At 36.2% G+C, this 24,643-nt stretch overlaps 1 protein-coding gene across 1 annotated transcript in view; it reads left to right on the forward strand.

Annotated features, from left to right (window-relative positions):
• The window catches only part of TMEM168 (transmembrane protein 168), a 43,956-nt gene extending 37,713 nt beyond the window's left edge, over positions 1–6,243 (forward strand). The window contains exon 4 of the mRNA XM_052639200.1: positions 5,696–6,243. Within this exon, the coding sequence (XP_052495160.1) occupies positions 5,696–6,243 (548 nt within the window). The remainder of the gene's footprint in view (positions 1–5,695) is intronic.
• Positions 6,244–24,643: the final 18,400 nt, after the last annotated feature.

Genomic DNA, 24,643 nt, shown 5'->3' on the forward strand with positions numbered 1-24,643 from the left:
TTAAACCTCCTTGCCAAGGGAGAAATGAGATTTAGATGTAAATTTGTTTGTTGGTCTTCCCAACTAGAGAGGAGACTGTAAATCCAAGGCTTTGTTTTATGAGATAACTTGCTTAGTGCTGGAAGAGAGTCTGGCAAATAGTAGGAGATCCTTAAGTAGTAGATAGATAGATAAAATCATTGAATGAATCATGACAAAACAGGTAATATTTTAGATTAGGAATAATTCATTTAGACTTAATTATACCCTTTTTTTCTAAAAATTTTTTAGATGTTTTACACCGTGAACACAATAAAATAGTCATAAAATATAAGTAGAAAAAGATAGTCACAGAAAAATATAAAGAGAAGTATTACGGAAGGACAGAGATAGAGTGCCACTACAAGAATCCCAGAAGAAAGGAAATAAACTGAAGGTTAAAGTAGACATGATTTCAGACCATCATGGTCTCACTAATTTAGTGCCAGATTGGTTTCCAGGGTTTTCTTATAAATAGATTTTTGTAATTTTTTGGTCTAACAAATACTGAATAAGTCAATGGCTATCTAGAAGGAGTAAAGTCAAACTAATAAGGGATCGAACCCAGGTCTCCTGCATTGCGGGCAGATTGTTTACCATCTGAGCCACTAGGGAAGCCCCAGTACTTACTGAGCATGTTTGAAGCATAGCTACTATGCTTGGCACTTTATACACATTATTAAATTTAATCTTCACTTGAAGTTCTTTGAGATACTGTCACCTCTATTTTTCAAAGGATGAAATGAAAGCTGAAAGTGGTTACATGACTTACCTATGGTCATATTATTCCTAAATGATGGAACCACGATTCAAGTCCAGATTCGCCTGACGCCTAAAATCCCCCCTCCCCGCCATTGTACTATGTTGCTGCCAAAGGTTAAAACCACAAAGGCCCAGAAATGGCATGTTCTGGATCAGAAGATACTTTTGTTAGCATGGTTCACCCATTTTTGAAATACTGTAATATGAAAGAAACTAGTCAAAACTACTTCCACATAAGGTTATAAAATTATGTACTCAACTTGTGACTTTTTAATAACACAACGTATAAAACTACTTTTTCACATTTACAGCTATTTCAAATTCAGGTTAAGTATATAGCATTCTGTGTACTTCAGAGCCCAAGAGAAAAAGTCAATTCAAATGTTTTTACAGAACTATATTTCAAACCTAAAAGCAGGGATTGATTATTTGAAAACTGCTACTGAAATGCTTATAATAACTCAGATGCAAGGGGAGGGGCATAATTTTGGTGGCCATGCATATATACTTATTTTTTATAAGAAAGCAATTTCATTTTTTAAGTTTCTATTTCATTTAATTACTGCATGAATTATAGTTTTTTCCTAAGGATATGATTGTAGTAAAGAGAAATAATGAATTCTACCCAGTGACTTGACTTGAATAGTTACTAAAACATACTGTCCTCTACATAAATAACAAACATGTTTCATTGGAACAATAACAAAAATGATTGATATTAGGTCAGCAGTGGTGGCTATTATCTTAGACTTAACCTGGAAAATTTTTCATTATTGGTAATATCAGATGTGTGGGTTGGAGTGTCAGGTTGAAATAGGAAGGCTGAGAGGCAGTGGGGAGAGCATGCTCACTGACAAGCTCATCCCAAACAAGTCCAAGCAAACCATACCTGGGTCTGGGCTTTGAGATCATTGCTCTATCTAGACTTTTAAAAATATTATTTCTTTTTATATGCTAAATATTAAACATACAAAGCTTAGAGAATGCTTTAGTGAAGAATAAAGCAGCCAGGGACAAATTATAGCTTCACAGTGAAATGCAGCTTTTCCATTACAAGACAAATTCTTCATTTCCAAAGGTTAAATTGGTTAATACTTAAAGAATTCCACTGAAGAAAAAGAATCGAATCCATACTGTTCACTGACACTGTGCTTTCATTTGATTATCTGCGTGTACATTTTTTCTTTATCAGAGTATAGTTGCCTTACCGTGTTGTTAGTTTCTGCTGTACAGCAAAGTAGATCAGTTATATGTATAACTCTATCCCCTCTCTTTTGGATTTCCTTTCCATTTATGTTGGGCTTCCCTAGTGGCTCAGCTGGTAAAGAATCCACCTGCAACGTAGGAGACCTGGGTTCGATCCCTGGTTTGGGAAGATCTGGAGAAGGGATACCGATTCCAGTATTCTGACCTGGAGAATTCCATGGACTGTATAGTCTATGGGGTCACAAGGAGTCAGACACGACTGTGTGACTTTCACTTCACTTCCCTTTAGGTCACCACAGAGCACTGAGTCGAGTTTCCTCAGCATACAGGTGGTTCTCATTAGTTACCTGCTTTATGCACAGTAGTTCTGACATGTCAATCCCAGTCTCCCAGTCCATCCTACTAACCCCTGTGTCCCCCCTTGGTATCCGTACATTTTTTTCCTTTATGTTTGTGTCTCTATTTCTGCTTTGCAAATAAATTTATCTGCACCATTTTCCTGGATTCCACATACATGCATTAATACACAGTTTGTTTTTCTGACTTATTTCACTCTGTATGACAGTCTCTAGGTCTAATAACTTTAAAAGCAAGCTTGTTTACATGAAGTATTTATTACTTAATATAAACATTTTCCCCAAAGTGTGTATTTTTCTTAACTCTTAAAAATTTATCTCATATTTTTTAAAAGATGGCTTTGGAAATAAACTCTAGGTGTTCAGTTTACTGATATTTATAGTCATTTTTTCTTAGAAAATGTAATAGACACCAAGATGAATAGCAGTAGCATAAATGTCAGTGTTCTTATGTTTTCCTTCACTGTGAATTGAGAATAATTTATGAAGATACTTTAAAGTAGGGTTATAGTTTAGGTAAATAAATGTCTAGTAGTTACCTTCTACAATATTATACATTAAAAAATATTATAAAGATGGCATAAGTAGACCACTACAGAATTCTAGTATTAGCCAAGAAGACTTGTTCCTGTATGTGTAATTTTTCTCTGTGAGACACTTTATTGTAAACGTAGAACAAAACAGTGGAGAAAGCATACGTTAACAGGCCTTACCTTCCCCAGGAGGGCTAGGCTTTGCCCCATAATTCAGCAACCATGTACTCCCCGCTGGCCTGAGGCACCTGGCTCACTTGCAGGTTAAACCAGGCCCAGAGAATGAATCCTGTTTCCAATCAGTTCCTTCCCTTGGCCTGCCTGAAACAGCCCCAGATGTTGATTCTTTCTCAGAAATGTTATTGAGCACCCCTGCTCTGAAGAAAATGCTTTCCATTCCAGTCTGAGTGACAAAGAACTCTAAGCTCTGCGTGCATGCGAAGTCTGAGAATTTATTAATAAACAAACAGTTTTCTTTAAAAAATTTTTTTTCTTAAAACCTTTAGATAGGAAGCATCAGGATTAGATTTTGCTTGAGGTTAAGAGTAGGTCCAGAACTCACTGTGAGAAAAATCTGTGTGTGCTCCTTAACCCATATCTTTACTCACAGTACTTCTCAGAATATGTAGTCGTCTTACACTTATAGGACTTCATAATGTGGAACCTAGTATCTTTGCCTCTTTGCTTGAGGGTTAAAAAACAATTTAGTAATGACAAGAGAGACAAATTAAACAATCTATTTAAGCTAAAAGCAGTTTATCACAGATAAAGTCTTTAAAAACATTCTCAATTACTTAAACAGCATCAGATAAACGTTACTGAGATAAATGTAAGTACTTTACATCTGGGCCAAAAGCCAAATTTGACATAGAACCTTTTCATAGGAGAAAGCAGAGCAAAACAAGGCAAGAGAATTAGTATAAAGGGCTTTAATGCTGCTTTAAATTTCTTGCTAATGTCTAAAGAGCATGTGTATAAGAATTAGTGTAGCATGTGCTACAGAATCTTTATTGAAATAGTTGTAGAAGGCAAGTTAGACAATGTTTACTGGCAGATGGAATTCGTATAATAATTCATATAATCTATGATGTCCTCTTCAGAGAAGTTTAATAAAAGTGGAAATAATGAAAAGTGAGCTTGATCCTTTTAAAAAGGTACCTAATAGAGGTCTCTGTGAAGCAGTATATTAGTAATACATGAAAAACAATTTTTGCATTGTCACAGTCTGGTGAATAAGGATATGATATATGCTCTGTTTTTATGGATCATATTACTGATAGAATCCAAATTCTAAAAGATTCTGTCTCTCCAGTATTGTCATTTTGATAGTTTAGCAAAGAAGATGGTTGCTTTTGGTAGAAATACCTATTCTGGAGCTAGGTTGTTGGAGCTTGTATTAGTAAATTGTAACATGTTAAAACTTTCTTCTAATTATAAAAATAACTGTAAAAATTTTCAAAGATACAAAAAAGTATAGCAAAACCCACCTGAAATAAAAATACCCAGACAATATTGCTATTATTTTTATTATTTTATTATATATTATTTATTATATAAAAATATTGCTATTATCTTTGTAGATATACTTCTATGTCATGCTTTTTCTCCTAATATCATAGATATTTTGTCATTAAAATTTCTTTATAAATATGATTTATGATAAAACTCTCTCATAAGGTTATAATTATTTCCATTCCCTCAGTTGTTTCAGATTTTACACTGTCTGAGGTAGCAGTGGGAAGATGATCTTTATATGTTATTTTTGTCCACATCCCTGCCCTTTCTTAGGATAAATTGCTAGAATTGGAAGGATTGGATTAGTATACCATTTGAGACAGAGCCAGAACTAGAATGAGGTGAGAATGGCAGATGCCTGGGACACAAATTTTAATGGAGTACTAAAAATTAAATGATCAGATTTTAATACAGTATATTTAAATTTTTAATGCAAAAAAAAAAAACAACCCATACAATATGAACAAAATGTGTAATGAGTAGCTGTAAGACAGCTTTCTAGGTCAGAAATATTTTTACCTTAGAAATTTCTGGTATATGTTTTTTTTAATCCTTTCTTGTTTTGAGGTATAAAATTGATTTTAAAAACAAACCAGTTCAAACTCTTGTTCCTAGGAGGGTGAGTGTTTTTATCTAGTGGGTACCCACATATGAGGATAAGTTAACAATTTATCAGAGATGTAGAACAGGGGTAAGCAAACTTTTTCTGTAAGGATCAGGTATTTTTGACTTGGTAGGCCATAAAGTCCCTCTTGCAACTATACTTAGCTTTTTGTAGAATAAAAGCAGTCATATACATTTATAGAAACATGAAATTTAAATTTCCTGTAATTTTTACATCACAAACTTCTCAAAAAAATTTTTTACACCATTTAAAAATGTAAAATCAGCTCTTAACCTCTCAGGCCATGCAAAACTAGTGGCAGGCTAGATATGACCACAAATCATAGTTTGCTGCCCAATGTAGAATATTAGCTTTTCTGTATAATTTCTTTTTACCAAATTTACCTTTATTAAATAATTTTCTTATTTTATCATAGCATTTTTTTAATCATAGCATATCTCTTTAATGTAAAGAACAGGATGATTGGATTTTTTAGTTTTTTTGGTTTGGTTTTTACTTGAAGTTGAAAGTCTATTTTCTGTTTCTGAAAATTCTTCTGAAAAGATACTTTGAAAAGAAGGCACCCTCTTTTTTCTTACATATTTAACTTTAAAAACTTAAAGACAATACACTCAAGACAAAAGAGTATTTTTAGTAAGACACTTAAATTCTTACTCTACTGAACTTTCTTTTGTTCACAGGTGGCGACATACTACGCCTTGACACACTTTTAGAATGGTGGCGAGAAAAGAATGGTTCCTTCTGTTCCCGACTTATTATCATATTAGACAGTGAGAATTCAACTCCTTGGGTGAAAGAAGTAAGAAAAATCAACGACCAGTATATTGCAGTGCAAGGAGCAGAGATGACAAAGACAATAGATATCGAAGAAGCTGACCCACCGCAGCTGGGTGACTTCACAAAAGACTGGGTAGAATATAACTGCAACACCACTAATAACATCTGCTGGACTGAAAAGGGACGCAGAGTGAAAGCAGTATATGGCGTGTCAAAACGGTGGAGTGACTACACACTACACCTGCCAACAGGAAGCGATGTGGCCAAGCACTGGATGCTCTACTTTCCTCGCATTACATATCCACTGGTGCATTTGGCAAATTGGTTGTGTGGTCTGAACCTGTTTTGGATCTGCAAGACTTGTTTCAGGTGCTTGAAAAGATTAAAAATGAGTTGGTTTCTTCCTGCTGTGCTGGATACAGGACAAGGCTTCAAACTCGTCAAATCTTAATTTGGAGCCCAAAGTGGAATATTATTGAGAGTTTATTCTACCATTTATCACTAACTTGCCATTTTTTGTATATTGTATTTTTATTTGTAAAAAATATCTTGCTACTTCTGTAGCTGATCTTATTTTGTCTTTTCTCAAGTAATTATGGTATGTGTAAGGAGTTGGGAGTAAGCATTTTATACTAAAAGTATATAGGGAGTCAAAATGTTGACTTTGTCAATGCATAAGAGATGTTAAAAAATAATAACAATGCACTTTGAGGAATGTTTGCATATGCCTCTGATTAGAAAGAAGACTTGTCTCTGCCCTGCAGTGGCCAATGAAGAATTATCAATGCCTTATTTTCTAGGCATAGATTAGAGAATGTAAACCAGACAACTTGTTTACTGTTATAAGAAAACTACCAGTTTGCTTACAGAAGATTATTTTTGTGAACAATAGGTTTGAGTCCAAAACCAGTTGAAGAATTTCAGACTCACTCTCAGAAAAGGGAAAAGGAAGAAGTCTGCTTAAAATGAATATGTAAAATTTGCTTATCATACGTCACATTTAGACACTTGGCTGTGACCTGTTACCAGTATCACAGAGAAGCCCAAAGCACTGTTTAGGTAAAAACATTCTTCATATAGGTAACTGTAAGAAACTAGAGCCTACAACGTGCTTCTTCATGCCTTGCTGGGAGCCTCTGAAAGCACTGGCAATTTTAAGTCTTTCTCAGGGTAACAATGTTTTCTTAATAAAAATGTTTTCAGCTACAAATTCCTCCCAAATAAATTGTCTTCCCTTTCAAAATGTAATTTTATGAAAGAAATGTAGCCATTCGTCATTGATTTAGGCTACTTTCAGTACTGAGAAATGATTTTGTTCTCTGTAGAGTTACTGCTGTGTCATGGAAACAATTTTTCAGATCCCCATTAGTGGTAACACTTTTTTCTACTTGAGGTCAAAGGATTGGAAACAGGGTCGTTTTTTTTTTTTCTTGTATACCTGTAATGTATTATGTAAAAAAGTATTCATACTGGTAATTTCAGTTAAGCATAATGGTGTGGTTGTAATTTTTAAAACTTAAGTGTTTTATCCAAGTAAAACAGGCATGGATCGGGCTATCTCCTAAAAGGTAATTTACGTCCTATTCCTTTCTAATAATCCTAACATTCTAAGTTTTCATCTCTGAGAAATAACACGAAGGGAATAGATTTAAATTGGAGGATACTCTAATCTTTGCTGTTTAAACAGTGTAATTTCTCACCATAAAAGCCATTTCTTCCAACCTCAGAGAGAGGAAATAATGCCGCTACCATTTTCTACTTGTGACTTGAATATAGCAGTTCTAGTTAGGAAGAAGTCACTTAGCATCAGGGAACTTGTATACCACTATCTATGCAGCGTTATTATATAGTCTGATTATTTCTGTGTTTTGAGTATGATTTTCCTAATGCTATGAATAAAATTTTGTCAAAAATTAATTTTTCACATAATTTGCAAACAGTAGTTATTGAATATTTTAGTATATTAAAAAGGTTAGTCAAAAAACATGCAAGTATGTATTAGAGTGTATGGTTAGTAGGTCAATTTGAAATTTTCTAATATTTGGTTACATATTTATATCATCATCCAAATGAAATAGTATAGTGTTTCACTACTACTCAGAAATAGCATAGCAGACAAGCCAAGTGTTAAAATTATGAGCTTACAGCTACAAAAGTTTAATCAACGTTAAGTAAAACCACCTTTTAAATTCTGAGCCAGTGTTGAGCAAATGAGCTTTAACTAAAGCATATCCCTTTACTCTGAAAAAGCCAAATATAAAAGTATATCCGGCATTCTTTATAAAGTGAAACTAAGATTTTGCTAAAAATGACATTCAAAAGGTAGCAGACATTTTTACAACCACAAAGCTAATGCTTTGATATATATTTTCTATAAAGTACAACTGAAAAAGCTCTGGGCTAAAAATGTGATTTGAGCCTACTTAGTAACTTTGATGAAACAAAGTGACAGTTTGGAGAAGGAAAATTACAGGAAAGATAATTGCTTACTTTTACCTTAGGATTCAAATACAGATGTGACAATGAGACTAATTTTCTTGTGGCCTCTTGTTTTTTATATCGTATGTTTAGGAAGGAGTTAAAGTGATAGAAATTATGAAAGGGCACAATTTTACCATGCCACTAAAAGTAATAGATAATGTGGAGATGTTTTTCAACATACTATTGACTTGTTTCCTTGTGTAGTACCTTGTTAAAAACCACACACAAAAAAGTCTAAAAACATCTTTTTTAAAAAAAAATTTCATTCAAAATTTGTTTTAATTTGCTCTGACTAAACTCTTCTGGGACATTTGGATTTATCTTTTTTTGTATAGCTTTCTATCTCCCTCCTCTTAATATGAAATTCTAGAGAAAAGACCTTTTTCAGGAAACAATTTTTATGAACAGTGTTTTCATAAGTTATACACTTTTTAAAAGCTACATTGCTAATTAAAATGCATTTATATTTAATGCATTGGTGGATAGAATTCTTTTGAACTAGAATCTTCATTAAAGTCTATTTGTAACTATACATTTTGTTTGTAACTTTTGGCTTAAATGTTTACTGATTTGGGGGTACTGCATTTTTTATAGGTATTCTTTCACATTTAGATCCTAATCTCTTTCAAGGCAATGTTCTACATTACCTTTCCACAGGTGATGTTAATATTATATATGTCATAAGAAAATGGCTTAATTTTAAGCATGTGATTAAGTATATTTGATAGTAAATGCTCAAAGGAGTTAAATCTGTGAGCACTTTTTAACATCTGTATTGGAAGATACTAGACTGTCGTCTCTTTTCAAGCAAAGGCTTACACATCTTGATATTTCTCATATAGTTACCCAGAAGAGTGCCTTGCTTATTATAGGAGGTATTTTAAAAATATGTTTAACTGAGTGAATGAATTTAGATTCATAAGGAGGAATTGGAATAATCCGATTGTAAATTATTACATTTTCTTAACAGTTTTACTTTAAGTGGGTATGATTTCAAGATCCTCATTGTTAACAGTTACCAAAGACAATTACAGCATCAGTGAAAGGAAAACAAATATCACTTTTGTAGTTAAAGAGCAATAAGGATCAGATTAGCGAAGGAAAAACTTTAAGATAGGTTTGATTGAAAACATACCTGATTATCACCAAAAAGTAGCTCTTTCAAGGTTGAGTCCCTTTTCATCATGTCCTCCAGTAGACAGATTGGAGATTTATCACAGATGGAAATTATTAGAAGACAGTCTGATGAACAAAGAAAGCATTTGCCTGTGCCTGTCAGTAACTACTAGATTGTAAAATCAGGAGAAAAAAAAAGGGGGGAGGGGGCCTCTGAACATAAGCAGTTTAATGACAAGCTAAGAAAACTAAAATCATCTCATCTTTGGCATATCCTCAATAGTTACATTTCATAAAGTATGAAAGAATGAAATTTAACCAGCAATTATTTTGAGCAGCTATTTTGTTGATAAACATTTACATTTATGTTTTTTAGGAACTATTACTTAGACTAAAGCTGATTTAAAACTGAACACTGTAGGCTGATTGCAAAGCTTTTTTAATATGTAAAAACCCTTTTGATTGATTTAAAAATTGAATTGGCCAGTCATCTTTTGTGATGACTTCACAATATTATTTTTTTTAACTATGAACTTAATTAAGAACAAGTGGACAAGTTTAGTAAACTTTTGTTGTTGCTATTTGGTCTGGACCTAGAACTCTTAATCAGTTTTAAATCGGTGTGGCAGGGTAAGTGAGGAACATGGCATATCTCCTTATGCAATGTTTACTCCATGTGAATTAAAAATATTTTTATATTAAAACATACCAACATACTGAGCAATATTTGATTAATTAGTGTAAATCACAAGACTTGAAAGCAGTTTTACTCTTGCACTAGGTTCTTTGAGCACAACTTTCAATGTTAATGGTATTCTATACAGAATATTTTAAAAAAATCCTTTGTCATGTCTTGGAAACGCAAACAACACAGTGGATTTTCTCTATATAAATAATTTTGTTTGCATACTGATGGAATTTCAGGTGGGTACCATCTTAAGGCAATTTTAAAATAGGTATTCCTAGGTTCTTTGGAATCCTAATGCATATTGATTTCTTGTTCTACACAATTAGGTATTGGTGAGGAAAGTGGGGTGGGGATTTTGATTTGTAATCTATTATACATCCACATGCATTCATACCCATTCTCACATATTTCTCTTCTACCTAATTAGAAGAGATACTGCTATATTTTTTCCAAAACCTAACCTCTGGCTTCTTTTCCCCCTTTCCACGTAAAACAACTAATTGATCAGTAACAATAAAAATGTCAATGGCTATCATCTATTGAATGTTTATTATGTTCTAGTCACTGTGCTAAGCACTTCTGTGTACATGATTTTATTAAATACTTACAACCACTTTTTATGATGGATATACTTTTATGAATAAAAGGAAGCTGAGGAAATGAACTTAAGTAACTCTCCCCAAATGACACAGCTATGGCTGGCTAAGAAACTGTGTCTCAAACTGAGCTTTAAGCCAGATTTTATACTGTGGGACTCTCACATACCAAAACAAGGTTTTACTCAGGTATAAATATCTACATGCCCTTGGAGAACTGTTTGCATATTTTGTCAAGGGGGTAAACACCTGGCTATAAGCACATAGGGCTTTCCCTGTGGTTCAGCAGTAAAGAACCTGCCTGCAAAGCAGGAGACATGGGTTTGATCCCTGGGTCAGGAAGATCCCCTGAAGAAGGAAATGGTAACCCAAATCCAGTATTCTTGCCTAGGAAATCGCATGGACAGAGGAGCCTACCAGGCTCCACTCCATGGGATCACAGGAGTTGGACACAACTTAGCAACCACACCATCACCACTATAAGAATGTAAGTATAAGGAAGATCAGCAATTAGTTGATCTAATTGCTAACAAGATCTAAAAGACCTTGTTATTAATTATTCTAATACCAACTTCATTTCTCAGCTGCTTCCTTAATTTTCCAGCAGTCTCTGATGCTGAAGCCGCCTTGGAGTTGTACTTGGCTGCTCAGACACACCTCCCCAGGGACATCTTTTGCCAGGCTGCTAGGCTACTGTTTGCTTTTCTCTGCCACCCAGTTCATACTCTTGTATCCATTCTGTCTTCTGGAGGTGTGCTGAAATCTCTGGTCTGGCAATCAGTTCAGTTCAGTCATTCAGTCGTGTGTGACTTTGCGACCCCATGATTTGCAGCACGTCAGGCCTCCCTGTCCATCACCAACTGCCAGAGTTTACCCAAACTCATGTCCATCGAGTCAGTGGTGCCATCCAGCCATCTCATCCTGTCGTCCCCCTCTCCTGCCTACAATCCCTCCCAGCATCAGGGTCTTTTCCAATGAGTCAACTCTTCGCATGAGGTGGCCAAAGTACTGGAGTTTCAGCTTTAGCATCATTCCTTCCAAAGGACACCCAGGACTGATCTTTAGGATGGACTGGTTGGATCTCCTTGCATTGCAAGGGACTCTCGAGTCTTCAACACCACAGTTCAAAAGCATCAATTCTTTGGCACTCAGCTTTAGATTCCCCCTATTCCCCACATCTTAATGGTATGTGTTAGAATTGGAGCTGCCAAGGACTGGGAGATTTTGCAGGAAAGAGGAAACCAGCTAAACTTGACAACACTATGGGCTTGTGAGACGGGTCTGCAAGGGCAGTAACTGCTTGCATAATTCTTCCCCCTTTCCCTGGAATTTTGTCAAGGAAGTGGCAGTGGAGGAGGGCCTTGTAAGTGAAAAAAATTCATGCAGCTTTGCCCATCACACTTAATTGCCACTGTTGGAACAAATTTGAATGCAAACTATGTAAAATGGACATTTTCAAACAATTTTTAGTTCAAACACTAAAAAGATGAAATCACTGGCTATCTCAGCAGATGAGGCTTGGGAGTTTATGAACTAGGCTAACTGAAGGTGAACTCAATCTAATTAAACCTTTGGCTCAGCTCTGACTCAGTTCAATTTGTGGGGGATTCTGGGTAATTAAGGGGATTAAGGGTAAGACCTTCACCCTAACCACCTAGAATCTTTGTGACCCTATAGACTATACAGTCCATGGAATTCTGCAGGCCAGAATACTGGAGTAGGTAGCCGTTCTCTTCTCCAGGGGATCTTCCCAACCCAGGTCTCCCACGTTGCAGGCGGATTCTTTACCAGCTGAGCCATAAGGGAAGCCCAAGAATACTGGAGTGGGTAGCCTATCCCTTCTCTTCAGCAGATATCTTCCTGACCCAGGAATCAAACCAGGGTATCCTGCATTGCAGGCAGAACCTAGAATGAAAGGCATGCTATGTCTACACAGACACCAATTACACTTTACACTGTTCTTATATACATAATACAGACCAAAAGAGGGAAGGAACTGGATTCTTTATCAAGAGTAAGCAGTCAAGACAGACTTGTAGATTACTAACACACATGAATTTTCAAGCCAAATAGATGATTCTAGGACTACTAATAAATGTACCAGAAAATTTTAAATCACTGGATGGCACTTGGGGGTCAGGGGTCAGTCCCTAGCAGGAGGTGTCAGAATGTATAGCAGGAATCACAAAGAGGACCGATGTGGCATAGACTAAGGAGGGCTTCCACACCAGGGACTGGGAGAGATGATGATGGGAGATTGGTTACATAAGGATTTATCAAATATGAAAATATTTATAAGATGATGGGAGCAGATTCTCCCATTAAAGGAAGTTGCAAACATGGCAAGAAAACACAGAAGAACTGTACAAAAAATATCTTCACGACCCAGATAATCACAATGGTGTGATCACTCACCTAGAGCCAGACATCCTGGAATGTGAAGTCAAGTGGGCCTTAGGAAGCATCACTATGAACAAAGCTAGTGGAGGTGATGGAATTCCAGTTGAGCTATTTCAAATCCTGAAAGATGATGCTGTGAAAGTGCTGCACTCAACCTGCCAGCAAATATGGAAAACTCAGCAGTGGCCAAAGGACTGGAAAGGGTCAGTTTTCATTCCAATCCCAAAGGAAGGCAATGCCAAAGAATGCTCAAAATACTGCACAATTGCACTCATCTCACATACTAGTAATGCTCAAAATTCTCCAAGCCAGGCTTTAGCAATACATGAGCCGTGAATTTCCAGATGTTCCAGCTAGTTTTAGAAAAGGCAGAGGAACCAGAGATCAAATTGCCAACATCCGTTGGATCATCGAAAAAGCAAGAGAGTTCCAGAAAAACATCTATTTCTACTTTATTGACTATGCCTAAGCCTTTGACTGTGTGGATCACAACAAACTGTGGAAAATTCTGAAAGAGATGGGGATACCAGACCACCTGACCTGCCTCTTGAGAAACATTCCTGCAGGTCTGGAAACAACAGTTAGAACTGGACATGGAACAACAGACTAGTTCCAAATAGGAAAAGGAGTACGTCAAGGCTGTATATTCTCACCCTGCTTATTTAACTTATATGCAGAGTACATCATGAGAAATACTGGGCTGGAGGAAGCACATGCTGGAATCAAGACTGCTGGGAGAAATATCAACAACCTCAGATATACAGATGACACCACTCTTATAGCAGAAAGTGAGGAGGAGCTAAAGAGCCTCTTGATGAAAGTGTAAGAGGAGAATGAAGAAGTTTGCTTAAAGCTCAACATTCAGAAAACGAAGATCATGGCATCTGGTCCCATTGCTTCATGGCAGATAGATGGGGAAACGGCGGAAACAGTGGCTAATTTTATTTTTCTGGGCTCCAAAATCACTGCATATGGTGATTGCAGCCATGAAATTAAAAGACGCTTACTCCTTGGAAGGAAAGTTATGACCAACCTAGACAGCGTATTAAAAAGCAGTTTTAATTACAGCACTAATCACAACATTACTTTGCCAACAAAGGTCCCTCTAGTCAAGGCTATGATTTTCCCAGTGGTCATGTATGGATGTGAGAGTTGGACTATAAAGAAAGCTGAGTGCTGAAGAATTGATGCTTTTGAACTGTAGTGTTGGAGAAGATTCTTGTGAGTCTCTTGGATCGCAAGGAGATCCAACCAGTCCATCTTAAAGGAGATCAGTCCTGGATGTTCATTGGAAGGACTGATGTTGAAGCTGAAACTCCAATACTTTGGCCACCTGATATGAAGAGCTGACTCATTGGAAAAGACTCTGATGCTGGTAAAGATTGAGGGCAGGAAGAGAAGGGGATGACAGAGGATGAGATGGTTGGATGGCATCATCAACTTGATGGACATGGGTTTGGGTAAACTCCAGGAGTTGGTGATATACAGGGAGGCCTGGCGTGCTGCAGTTCATGGAGTCACAAAGAGTCAGACATGACTGAGCGACTGAACTGAACTGAAGAGGATAATTGTATTAAAATGAGGTATATGTTAAAAAGCCAATAGAGGAGATAAAATAGAATAGTAAATGTATCTATGTGCACACACACACATATATATTTGATTCTAAAGAAAGTAGGAAAGAAAGAACAGAGAACCATTAAGAAAAATAGAAAACAACTAGTGAGATAGCAAATTTAAAATGAACCTTATTGATAAGTATTGTTGTTTAGCTGCTAAATTTTATCTGACTCTGGGACCCCATGGACTAGAGCCCTAGCCCACCAGGCTCCTCTGTCTGTGGGATTTTCCAGGCAACAATACTGGAGTGGGATGCCATTTCCTTCTCTAGGGGATCTTCCCAACCCAGGAATGGAACCTGCATTGATAGGTGGATTCTTTACCCCTGAGCCACCAAGGCTTTCCCATTGATAAGTATATTGAATGTAAATAAACTAATGGCTTCAATTAAAAGAGATTTGGGTTTCCCTGGTGGTCCAGTGCTTGAGTCCACCTTGCAATGCGGGGGACACTGGTTCAATTCCTGTGCCACAACTTCTTTGTGTTTTAGAGCTCATGTGCCACAACTACTAAAACCCTCTGGGCGAGGGTCAGTGCTCTCCAGTGAGAAGCCATGATGAAGAGTAGCCCCAGCTCACTGCAACTAGAGAAAGCTCAGCAGTTAACATTTTGGACCACATAAGTCTTTGTTGCAGTAGGCTCACTGCAGGATATTTAGTAGCATCTGTAACCTCTACCTACTAGATACCAGAAACACCATTCCTTTCCCTTCAGTTGTGACAACAAAAATTTTCTCCAGGTATTTCCAAATGTGCCCTGAAGGACAAAATCACCCCTGATTGACAATGTTAAACACCCCAACATTTGAATTATAGGTGTCCCAGAAGAAGAAAGGGCATGAGAAAATACTTGAGGAGATAATAGCTGAAAACTTCCCTAAGATGGGGAAGGAAATAGCCACCCAAGTTCAAGAAACCCAGAGAGCCCCAAATAGGATAAACCCAAGGCAGAATGCTCCAAAACACATATTAATCAAACTAATGAATATCAAACACAAAGAGCAAATATTAAATGCAGCAAAGGAAAAGCAACAAGTAACACACAAAGGGCTCCCCATAAGGGTAACAGCTGATCTTTCAATAGAAACTCTTCAGGCCAGAACGGAATGGCAGGACATACTTAAAGTCATGAAAGGGAAAAACCTACAACCTAGATTACAGTACCCAGCAAGGATCTCATTCAGATATGAAGGATAAATCAAAACATTTACAGACAAGCAAAAGCTGAGAGAATTCAGCACCACCAAACCAGTTCTTCAATAAACGCTGAAGGATCTTCTCTAGACACGAAACACAGAAAGGTTTACAAAATCGAACCCAAAACACCAAAGTAAATGGCAATGGGATCACACTTATCAATATTTACCTTAAATGTAAATGGGTTGAATGCCTCAACCAAAAGACAAAGACAGGCTGAATGGATACAAAAACACGACCCCTGTATATTCTGTTTACAACAGACCCACCTCAAACCAAGGGACACATACAGACTGAAAGTGAAGGGCTGGAAAAAGATATTTCATGCAAATGGAGACCAAAAGAAAGCAGGAGTAGCAATACTCCTATCAGATAAAATAGACTTTGAAATAAAGACCATGAAAAGAGACAAAAAAGACACTACATAATGATCAACAGATCAATCCAAGAAGAAGATGTAACAATTATAAATATATATGCACCCAAATAAATAGGAGCACTTCAATGCATAAGGCAAATGCTAACAAGTATGAAAGGGGAAATTAACAGTATCTTAAATAATAGTGGGAGACTTTAATACCCCACTCACACCTATGGATAGATCCACCAAACAGAAAATTAGCAAGGAAACACAACAGATAACTGATACAATGGGCCAGTTAGACCTAATTGATATCTATGTTACATATCACCCCAAAACAATGAATTTCATCTTCTTCTCAAGTGCACATGTAACATTCTCCAGGATAGATCACATCCTGGGTCATAAAACTAGCTTTGGTAAATTCAAAAAAATTGAAATCATTTCAAGCATCTTTTCTGATCACAGTGTGGTAAGATTAGATGTCAACTACAGGAAAAAACTATTAAAAATACAAATATATGGAGGCTAAACAACACGTTTTTGAATAACCAACAAATCGTGTAAGAAATCAAAAAGGAAATAAAAATATGCATAAAAACAAATGAAAATGAAAATACAACCCAAAACCTACGGATACAGTAAAAGCAGTGCTGAGGAAGGTTCCTAGCAATACAAGCTTACCTAAAGAAACAAGAGAAAAATCAAATAAATAACCTAACTTTACACCTAAAGCAACTAGGAAAAGAAGAAATGAAGAACCCCAGGGTTAGTTCCCTGGCGGCTCAGACAGTAAAGCATCTGTCTGCAATGCAGGAGACCCAGGTTCAATCCCTGGGTCAGGAAGATCCCCTGCAGAAGGAAATGGCAATCCACTCCAGTACTCTTGCCTGGAAAATTCCATGGATGGAGGAGCCTGGTGGGCTACAGTCCATGGGATCACAAAGAGTTAGACACAACTGAGCAACTTCACTTTCACTCTCAGGGTTAGTAGAAGGAAAGAAATCATAAAATTGGGGCAGAAATAAATGAAAAGGAAACAAAGGAGACTATAGCAAAAATCAACAAAACTAAAAGCTGGTTCTTTGAGAAGATAAATAAAATAGACAAACCATTAGCCAGACTCATCAAGAAAAAAAGGGAGAAGAATCAAATCAACAAAGTTAGAAATGAAAATGGAGAAATCACAACACAGAAATACAGACACAGAAATACAAAGGATCATAAGAGACTACTATCAGCAACTAAAATGGACAAATTGGAAGAATTGGATGAATTCTTAGAAAATTATAACCTTCCAAAACTGAACCAGGAAGAAACAGAAAATTTTAACTGACCCATCACAAGCACGGAAATTGAAACTGTAATAAAAAATCTCCCAACAAACAAAAGCCCAGGACCAGATGGCTTCATAGGTGAATTCTACCAAAAATGTAGAGAAGAGCTAACACCTATCCTACTCACACTCTTCCAGAAAATTGCAGAGGAAGGTAAACTGCCAAACTCATTCTATGAGGCTACCATCACCCTAATACCAAAACCAAAGATACCACAAAAAAACTACAGGCCAATATCACTGATGAACATAGATGCAAAAATCCTCAACAAAATTCTAGCAAACAGAATCCAACAACATATTTAAAAAATCATACATCATGACCAAGTGGGCTTTATCCCAGGGATGAAAGAATTCTTCAATATTTGCAAATCAATCAATGTGATACACATTAACAAATTGAAAAATAACCATATGATTATCTCAACGGATGCAGAGAAAGCATTTGAGAAAATTCAACACCCATTTATGATAAAAAAGACTTCCAGAAAGCAGGCATAGAAGGAACATATCTCAACATAATAAAAGCTACACAGTTAAATCCACAGCAAACATTATCCTCAATGGCAAAAAATTGAAAGCATTTTCCCTAAAGTCTGGAACAAGACAAGGGTGCCCACTCTCACCACTACTATTCAACATAGTTTTGGAAGTTTTAGCCACAGCAGTCAGAGAAGAAAAAGAAATAAAAGGAATCCAGATTAGAAAAGAAGAAGTAAAACTCTCACTGTTTGCAGATGACATGATCCTCTACATAGAAACCCTAAAGACACCACCAGAAAATTACTAGAGCTAACCAATGAATACAGTTAAGTTTCAGGATATAAAATTAATAAACAGAAATTCCTTGCATTCCTATGCACTAACAATGAGAAAACAAAAAGAGAAATTAAGGAAACAATTCCATTCACCAATTCACCATTGCGACAAAAAGAATAAAATACTTAGGAATAAATTTACCTAAAGAAACAAAAGACCTATATATATAGAAAACTACAAAACACTGATGAAAGAAATCAAAGATGACACAAATAGATGGAGAAATATACCATGCTCATGAATTGGAAGAATCAATATAGCGAAAATGAGTATACTACTCAAAGCCATCTATAGGTTCAACGCAATCCCTATCAAGCTACCAATGGTATTTTTCACAGAACTAGAACAAATAATTTCACAATTTGTATGGAAACATAAAAAACCTCAAATAGTCAAAGCAATCTTGAGAAAGAAGAATGGAATTGGAGGAATCAACCTGCCTGACTTCAGACTACACTACAAAGCTACAGTATGGTACTGACAGAAAGACAGACATATAGATCAATGGAACAAAATAGAAAGCCCAGAGATAAATCCACACACCTATGGACACTTAATCTTTGACAAAGGAAGCAAAAATATACAATGGACAAAAGACAATCTCTTTAACAAGTGTGCTGGGAAAACTGGTCAACCACCACCAAGAATGAAACTAGAACACTTTCTAACACCATACACCAAAAAAAAAACTCAAAATGGATTAAAGATCTAAATGTAAGACCAAAAACTATAAGACTCCTAGAGGAAGACATAGGCAAATCACTCTGACATAAATCACAGCAAGATCCTCTATGACCCCACCTCCCAGAATAATGGAGGTAAAGCAAAAATAAACAAATGGGACCTAATTAAACTTAAAAACTTTTGTACAATGAAGGAAACTATAAGCAAGGCAAAAAGACAGCCTTCAGAATGGGAGAAAATAATAGCAAACGAAGCAACTGAAAAAGAATTCATCTCAAAAATATACAAGCAGCTCATGCAGCTCAATATCAGAAAAATAAATGACCCAATCAAAAAATGGGCCAAAGAACTTAACAGACATTTCTCCAAAGAAGACATACAGATGGCTAACAAACACATGAAAAGATGCTCAACATCACTCATTATCAAAGAAATGCAAATCAAAACTACAATGAGGTACCATCTCACACCAGTCAGAATGGCTGCTATCAAAAGTCTACACACAATAAATGCTGGAGTGTATGGAGAAAAGGGAACCCTCTTACACTGTTGGTGGGAATGCAAATTAGTACAGTCACTGTGGAGAACAGTGTGGAGATCCCTTAAAAACTGAAAACAGAACTGCCATACGACCCAGCAATCCCACTGCTGGGCATACACACCAAGGAAACCAGAATTGAAAGAGACACATGTACCTCAATGTTCATTGCAGCACTGTTTACAATAGCTAGGACATGGAAGCAACCTAGATGTCCATCAGCAGATGAATGGATAAGAAAGATGTGGTACATAAATACAATGGAATATTACTCAGCTATCAAAAAGAATGCATTTGAGTTAATTCTAATGAAGTGGATGAAAATGGAGCCTATTATACAGAGTGAAGAAAGTCAGAAAGAAAAACACCAATACAGTATATTAACATATATATATGGAATTTAGAAAGATGGTAATGACAACTCTATTTACGAGATAGCAAAGAGACACAGATATAAAGAAAAGACTTTTGGACTCTGTGGGAGAAGGTGAAAGTGGGATGATTTGAGAGAATAGCATTGAAACATGTATATTACCATATGTGAAATAGATGACCAGTCCAAGTTCGATGCATAAAACAGGGCACTCAAAGCTGGTGCACTGGGACAACCCAATGGGATGTCCCAGAGGGACATGGGAGAGGGGTTTGGGACCAGGGAACATGTACACCCCTGGCTGTTTCATGTCAATGTATGGCAAAAACTACCACAATGTTGTAAAGTAATTAGCCTCCAATTAAAATTAATAATTAATTTTTAAAAATCATCCCTGATTGAGAACCACCTGACTAGATGAAAACCAAGATCCAACAATATGCTGCACATTCTTAAAGGGAAAGGATAGGGAAAGGATGCAAATACTAATAATAAGAAAACTGGTATGATTATATTAATATCAGACAATGCAGACTTGAAGACGAAAGGCATTGCAGAAATAGAAATAGTTCATAATGATAAAGAGAATCTACCTATTAAAAGGACATAAATGTTCATGCACCTAATAACAGAGCTTCAAAATACATGAAGTATAGATGGACAGAAACAAAGGGAAAAGAAAATCTATAGTCATATTTGGAGACTGAAACACTGCTCTTTAATTAATTGGTAGCATAACTAGATGAAGATCAGGAAGGTTATACAAGATTTGAACAATGCATTTAACCAACTTGACCTAAATGATACTTCTAGTATTCTAGAAGTGTTCTTAGTATTCTACAGTACATTCAACAACCACAGAGTATACATTCTTTTCAAGCACACTTGGAATGTTTACCAAGATACACCATATGCTGGGCCAAAATATAAGTCTCATTAAATTACAAATGACTGCAATCAAATGAAATATTTTCTATGACAACATAAATAAATTAAAAGTCAATAATGAAAAGGCATCTACAGAAGTCTTCAAATTTTTAGAAAAATAACATATGTCTAAGTAACTGCTGGGTCAAAACCAAATCACAGGATAATTTTAAAATATTTAAAATTAAACTTTATTTTTTTTATTTTTATTTATTTATTTATTTGTTTTTAAAATCTTTAATTCTTACATGTGTTCCCAAACATGAACCCCCCTCCCACCTCCCTCCCCATAACATCTCTGTGGGTCATCCCCATGCACCAGCCCCAAGCATGCTGTATCCTGCGTCAGACATAGACTAGCGATTCAATTCTTACATGATAGTATACATGATAGAATGCCATTCTCCCATATCATCCCACCCTCTCCCTCTCCCTCTGAGTCCAAAAGTCCGTTATACACAGCTGCGTCTTTTTTCCTGTCTTGCATACAGGGTCGTCATTGCCATCTTTCTAAATTCCATATATATGTGTTAGTATACTGTATTGGTGTTTTTCTTTCTGGCTTACTTCACTCTGTATAATCGGCTCCAGTTTCATCCATCTCATCAGAACTGATTCAAATGAATTCTTTTTAAACTTTAAAGTTCTTCAAAACAGTTTGTTTTCATACCCCTCTTTCTCAGGACCAACTGGTTTTAGATAGTCCCCCCCAAATAAAGCTTCATTAAAATCATTCAATTGCTTTTGAATCTTTGGGCAGTCACCCTTTGTTTTTAATCTCACACCTATAGGAATGGAAAATCTAAAAAAAAGTAGTAAACATTAAACTCACAGAGTTTTACAGAGATAGGTGTAAAATAAATACAGATTTCCATCTTTCCTTATTTTATAAGCCCAGAAATCATTTTTAGTGTAGAGGATATTAGGGTTGCAGAAAATTATGGTTATAATTAGTGTTCTGCAAGTCATGTATTTGCAACTAGGAATGATCTTATAATGCTAACTATATTGTGAAAAGGAATTATTTTAGCATTAGATTTTGATTAAGCTAAAATTTTAAAAAAATCTATATCTAGACATGTGAGTGAAATTGCAGGGGGGAAAAAAAGGAAAAATCTAAAGCAACCAGTATTTTTTTAAAAGGATAGGTTATCTTCAAAGAAGCAAAATGTATACTAATACCATTATTAAAGCACAGCAGCAAGAAAAATCAATGGGCAGTAGAATTATGAAATCAATATGCAGAAAGAAAATAATGACCAACATAGGAAGTCTACACTCAGGACTTCCTATGACAGAGTGGATAAGAATCCACGTGGCAATGCAGGGGACATGGGTTTGATCCCTGGTCCAGGAAGAGTTCACGTGGAGAAACTATGCCTGTGTATCATAATTAATGAGCCTGTGCTGTAGAATCCAGGAACCACTGTTACTGAGGCTGCATGCTGCAACTACTGAAGCATGTTCGCCTAGAGCCTGTCCTCCTCAACAAAAGAAGTCACTACAGTGAGAAACCTGCGCACTGCAATGAAAACTCAGCAGAACCAAAACTAAATAGAATTTTTTTTTTTAAGTCTACACCTACCACAAATATCCTTCAGAATCGAACATGAAATAAAGACATTGTTAGGCAGCAACCCAATGGACGTGAATTAGAGCAGACTCCAGGAGACAGCAGAGGACAGAGAAGCCTGGTGTGTTGTAGTCCATGGGGTCACAAAGAGTTGGACACTGAACAACAAGGTAAAAATTTAGAGAATTTGCTACCAGTAGATCTTCAGTTAGGAATTAAGTATATTTTTGGGCAGAAGCAAACGATATTAGTTAGAAGGTTAGCTATGCAGGAAGCAAAGAATTCCCAAGAGAACCATAAATAGATGGTAAATCTAAATGAACACTGATTATGTAAAGTAATAATAACCTGTGGTTTAAAGTATGACAGTCGCTCAGTCATGATTGACTCTTTGTGACCCCATGGAGCCTACCAGGCTCCTTTGTCCATGGGATTCTCCAGGCAAGAATACTGAAGTGGGTTGCCATTCCCTCTCCAAGGGTTTAAAGTATAGAGAGTATTAAAAGCATAGATAAATAACAGCATATTGATTGTATTTTCCTGTTGGAGTTTTAAAAGTACTAATTAACTTATAATTTCTAGAGTTAAAAAATACCTAACTTTCAGACTAACAGAGGAAAAACTAGAATTAAAACTTGGTGACTTTCATTAAAAAAGCAAAAAAGAGGTGAAAATAGAACATAGAATGGGCAGGATAAATAGAAGTCATGTAAGATGATAGATTTAAACCATATTTACTGTTTTAAGACTTAGAGCACAGTACATAGGAGTCTGACAGAAAAGAGTGACTTAATCACTTTGTCCTAGCGAAAGTGAAAGTCATTCAGCCATGTCGAACTCTGGAATTCTCCAGGCCAGAATACTGGAGTTGGTAGCCTTTTCCTTCTTTAGGAGATCTTCCCAACCCAGGCATTGAACCCAGGTCCCCCACCTTGCAGATGGATTCTTTACTAGCTGAGTCACCAGGGAAGCCCAAGAATACTAGAGTGGGTAGCCTAGCCCTTCTCCAGCGGATCTTCCTGACCTAGGAATTAAACAGGGGTCTCTGGCATTGCAGATGGATTCTGTACCAACTGAGCTACTAGGGAAGCTAAGAAGTCCTCTTTAGTAAGTTCCCCAAAATGGAAGTTTAAAAATGCTACTTCGTGAACACTTTAGGTATCAGAGCAGCAACAAGGCACTCTGCATCCATTCTATCTTTTTATCCTCACGATGAACTCCCTACTTGGAGGTGAGGATTGCCAGAGGGTGCTCAGTCAGTAAGTGACCAAACAGGATTCAAAACAGTTCAAACTCATCCCAACCTGAGCATACATCCCACCATGACACAATTCCTACCATATTATAAATCTAGTTTGGTCATGTTGTTTAAATATATCTTAAGCTTTTAACTGCTCAGAAGAAACAGATGGACAAACGTTTTGCAACAAACCCAACTTTTAAAAATTAAAATTCCTAAGATTCCTCTAAGTTAAATAAACAGATTTTTAAGACAGACATACCAAACTTAGCCTATAGTCATGTGCAGAGCTACTCATATTCAAAGCAAGCATTTGCAGAGATGCTCTGCATCCTATATTTTTCCATTTTGTGGCCCACACTGCATATGCATTTCAGTTTCTACTTGGATATCCATTTAATTCTGCCAAGAATATGCATTCATTTCTTGTTAAAAGTAGAGTTTTCATTTCTGAAATGATTTATATGGAAGGACAGTGTAATTACATTAGAAGATATTTTAATTTGCAAATTCATTTCCAGCCAAGATTTGTGCAAAATAAAATCTAATTTATGCCAAAGAATATCAAACATGCTAATCAATTGTTTTAATGACTTCCCAAGAAGAAACTGGTGTTGGTTATGGTTTTTTACACAGCACTGTTATCTTCCAACCGTGTTGCTTTTTAAAAGTATTCAATTTATTTTTATGCTCTTTCAGTAATGAGGACTGTGTTATCTATCTACCACAAAATGAGAACTTCGTTGCTCAAATGATAAAAAAGGAAGATTTTGATTGTTTTCCTTCAAGTCACTTATTTCCAGGTATGTTCACTTTTATTTCTGTCACTTTTTTCCTACTGCTTAATCCCTAGGGCCTGCTATACTAATCTGTTAATTTTATATTATTCATACTGTTCATGGA

Source organism: Budorcas taxicolor, chromosome 4, assembly GCF_023091745.1.
Source record: "Budorcas taxicolor isolate Tak-1 chromosome 4, Takin1.1, whole genome shotgun sequence".
NCBI classification, from domain to species: Eukaryota; Metazoa; Chordata; class Mammalia; order Artiodactyla; family Bovidae; genus Budorcas; species Budorcas taxicolor.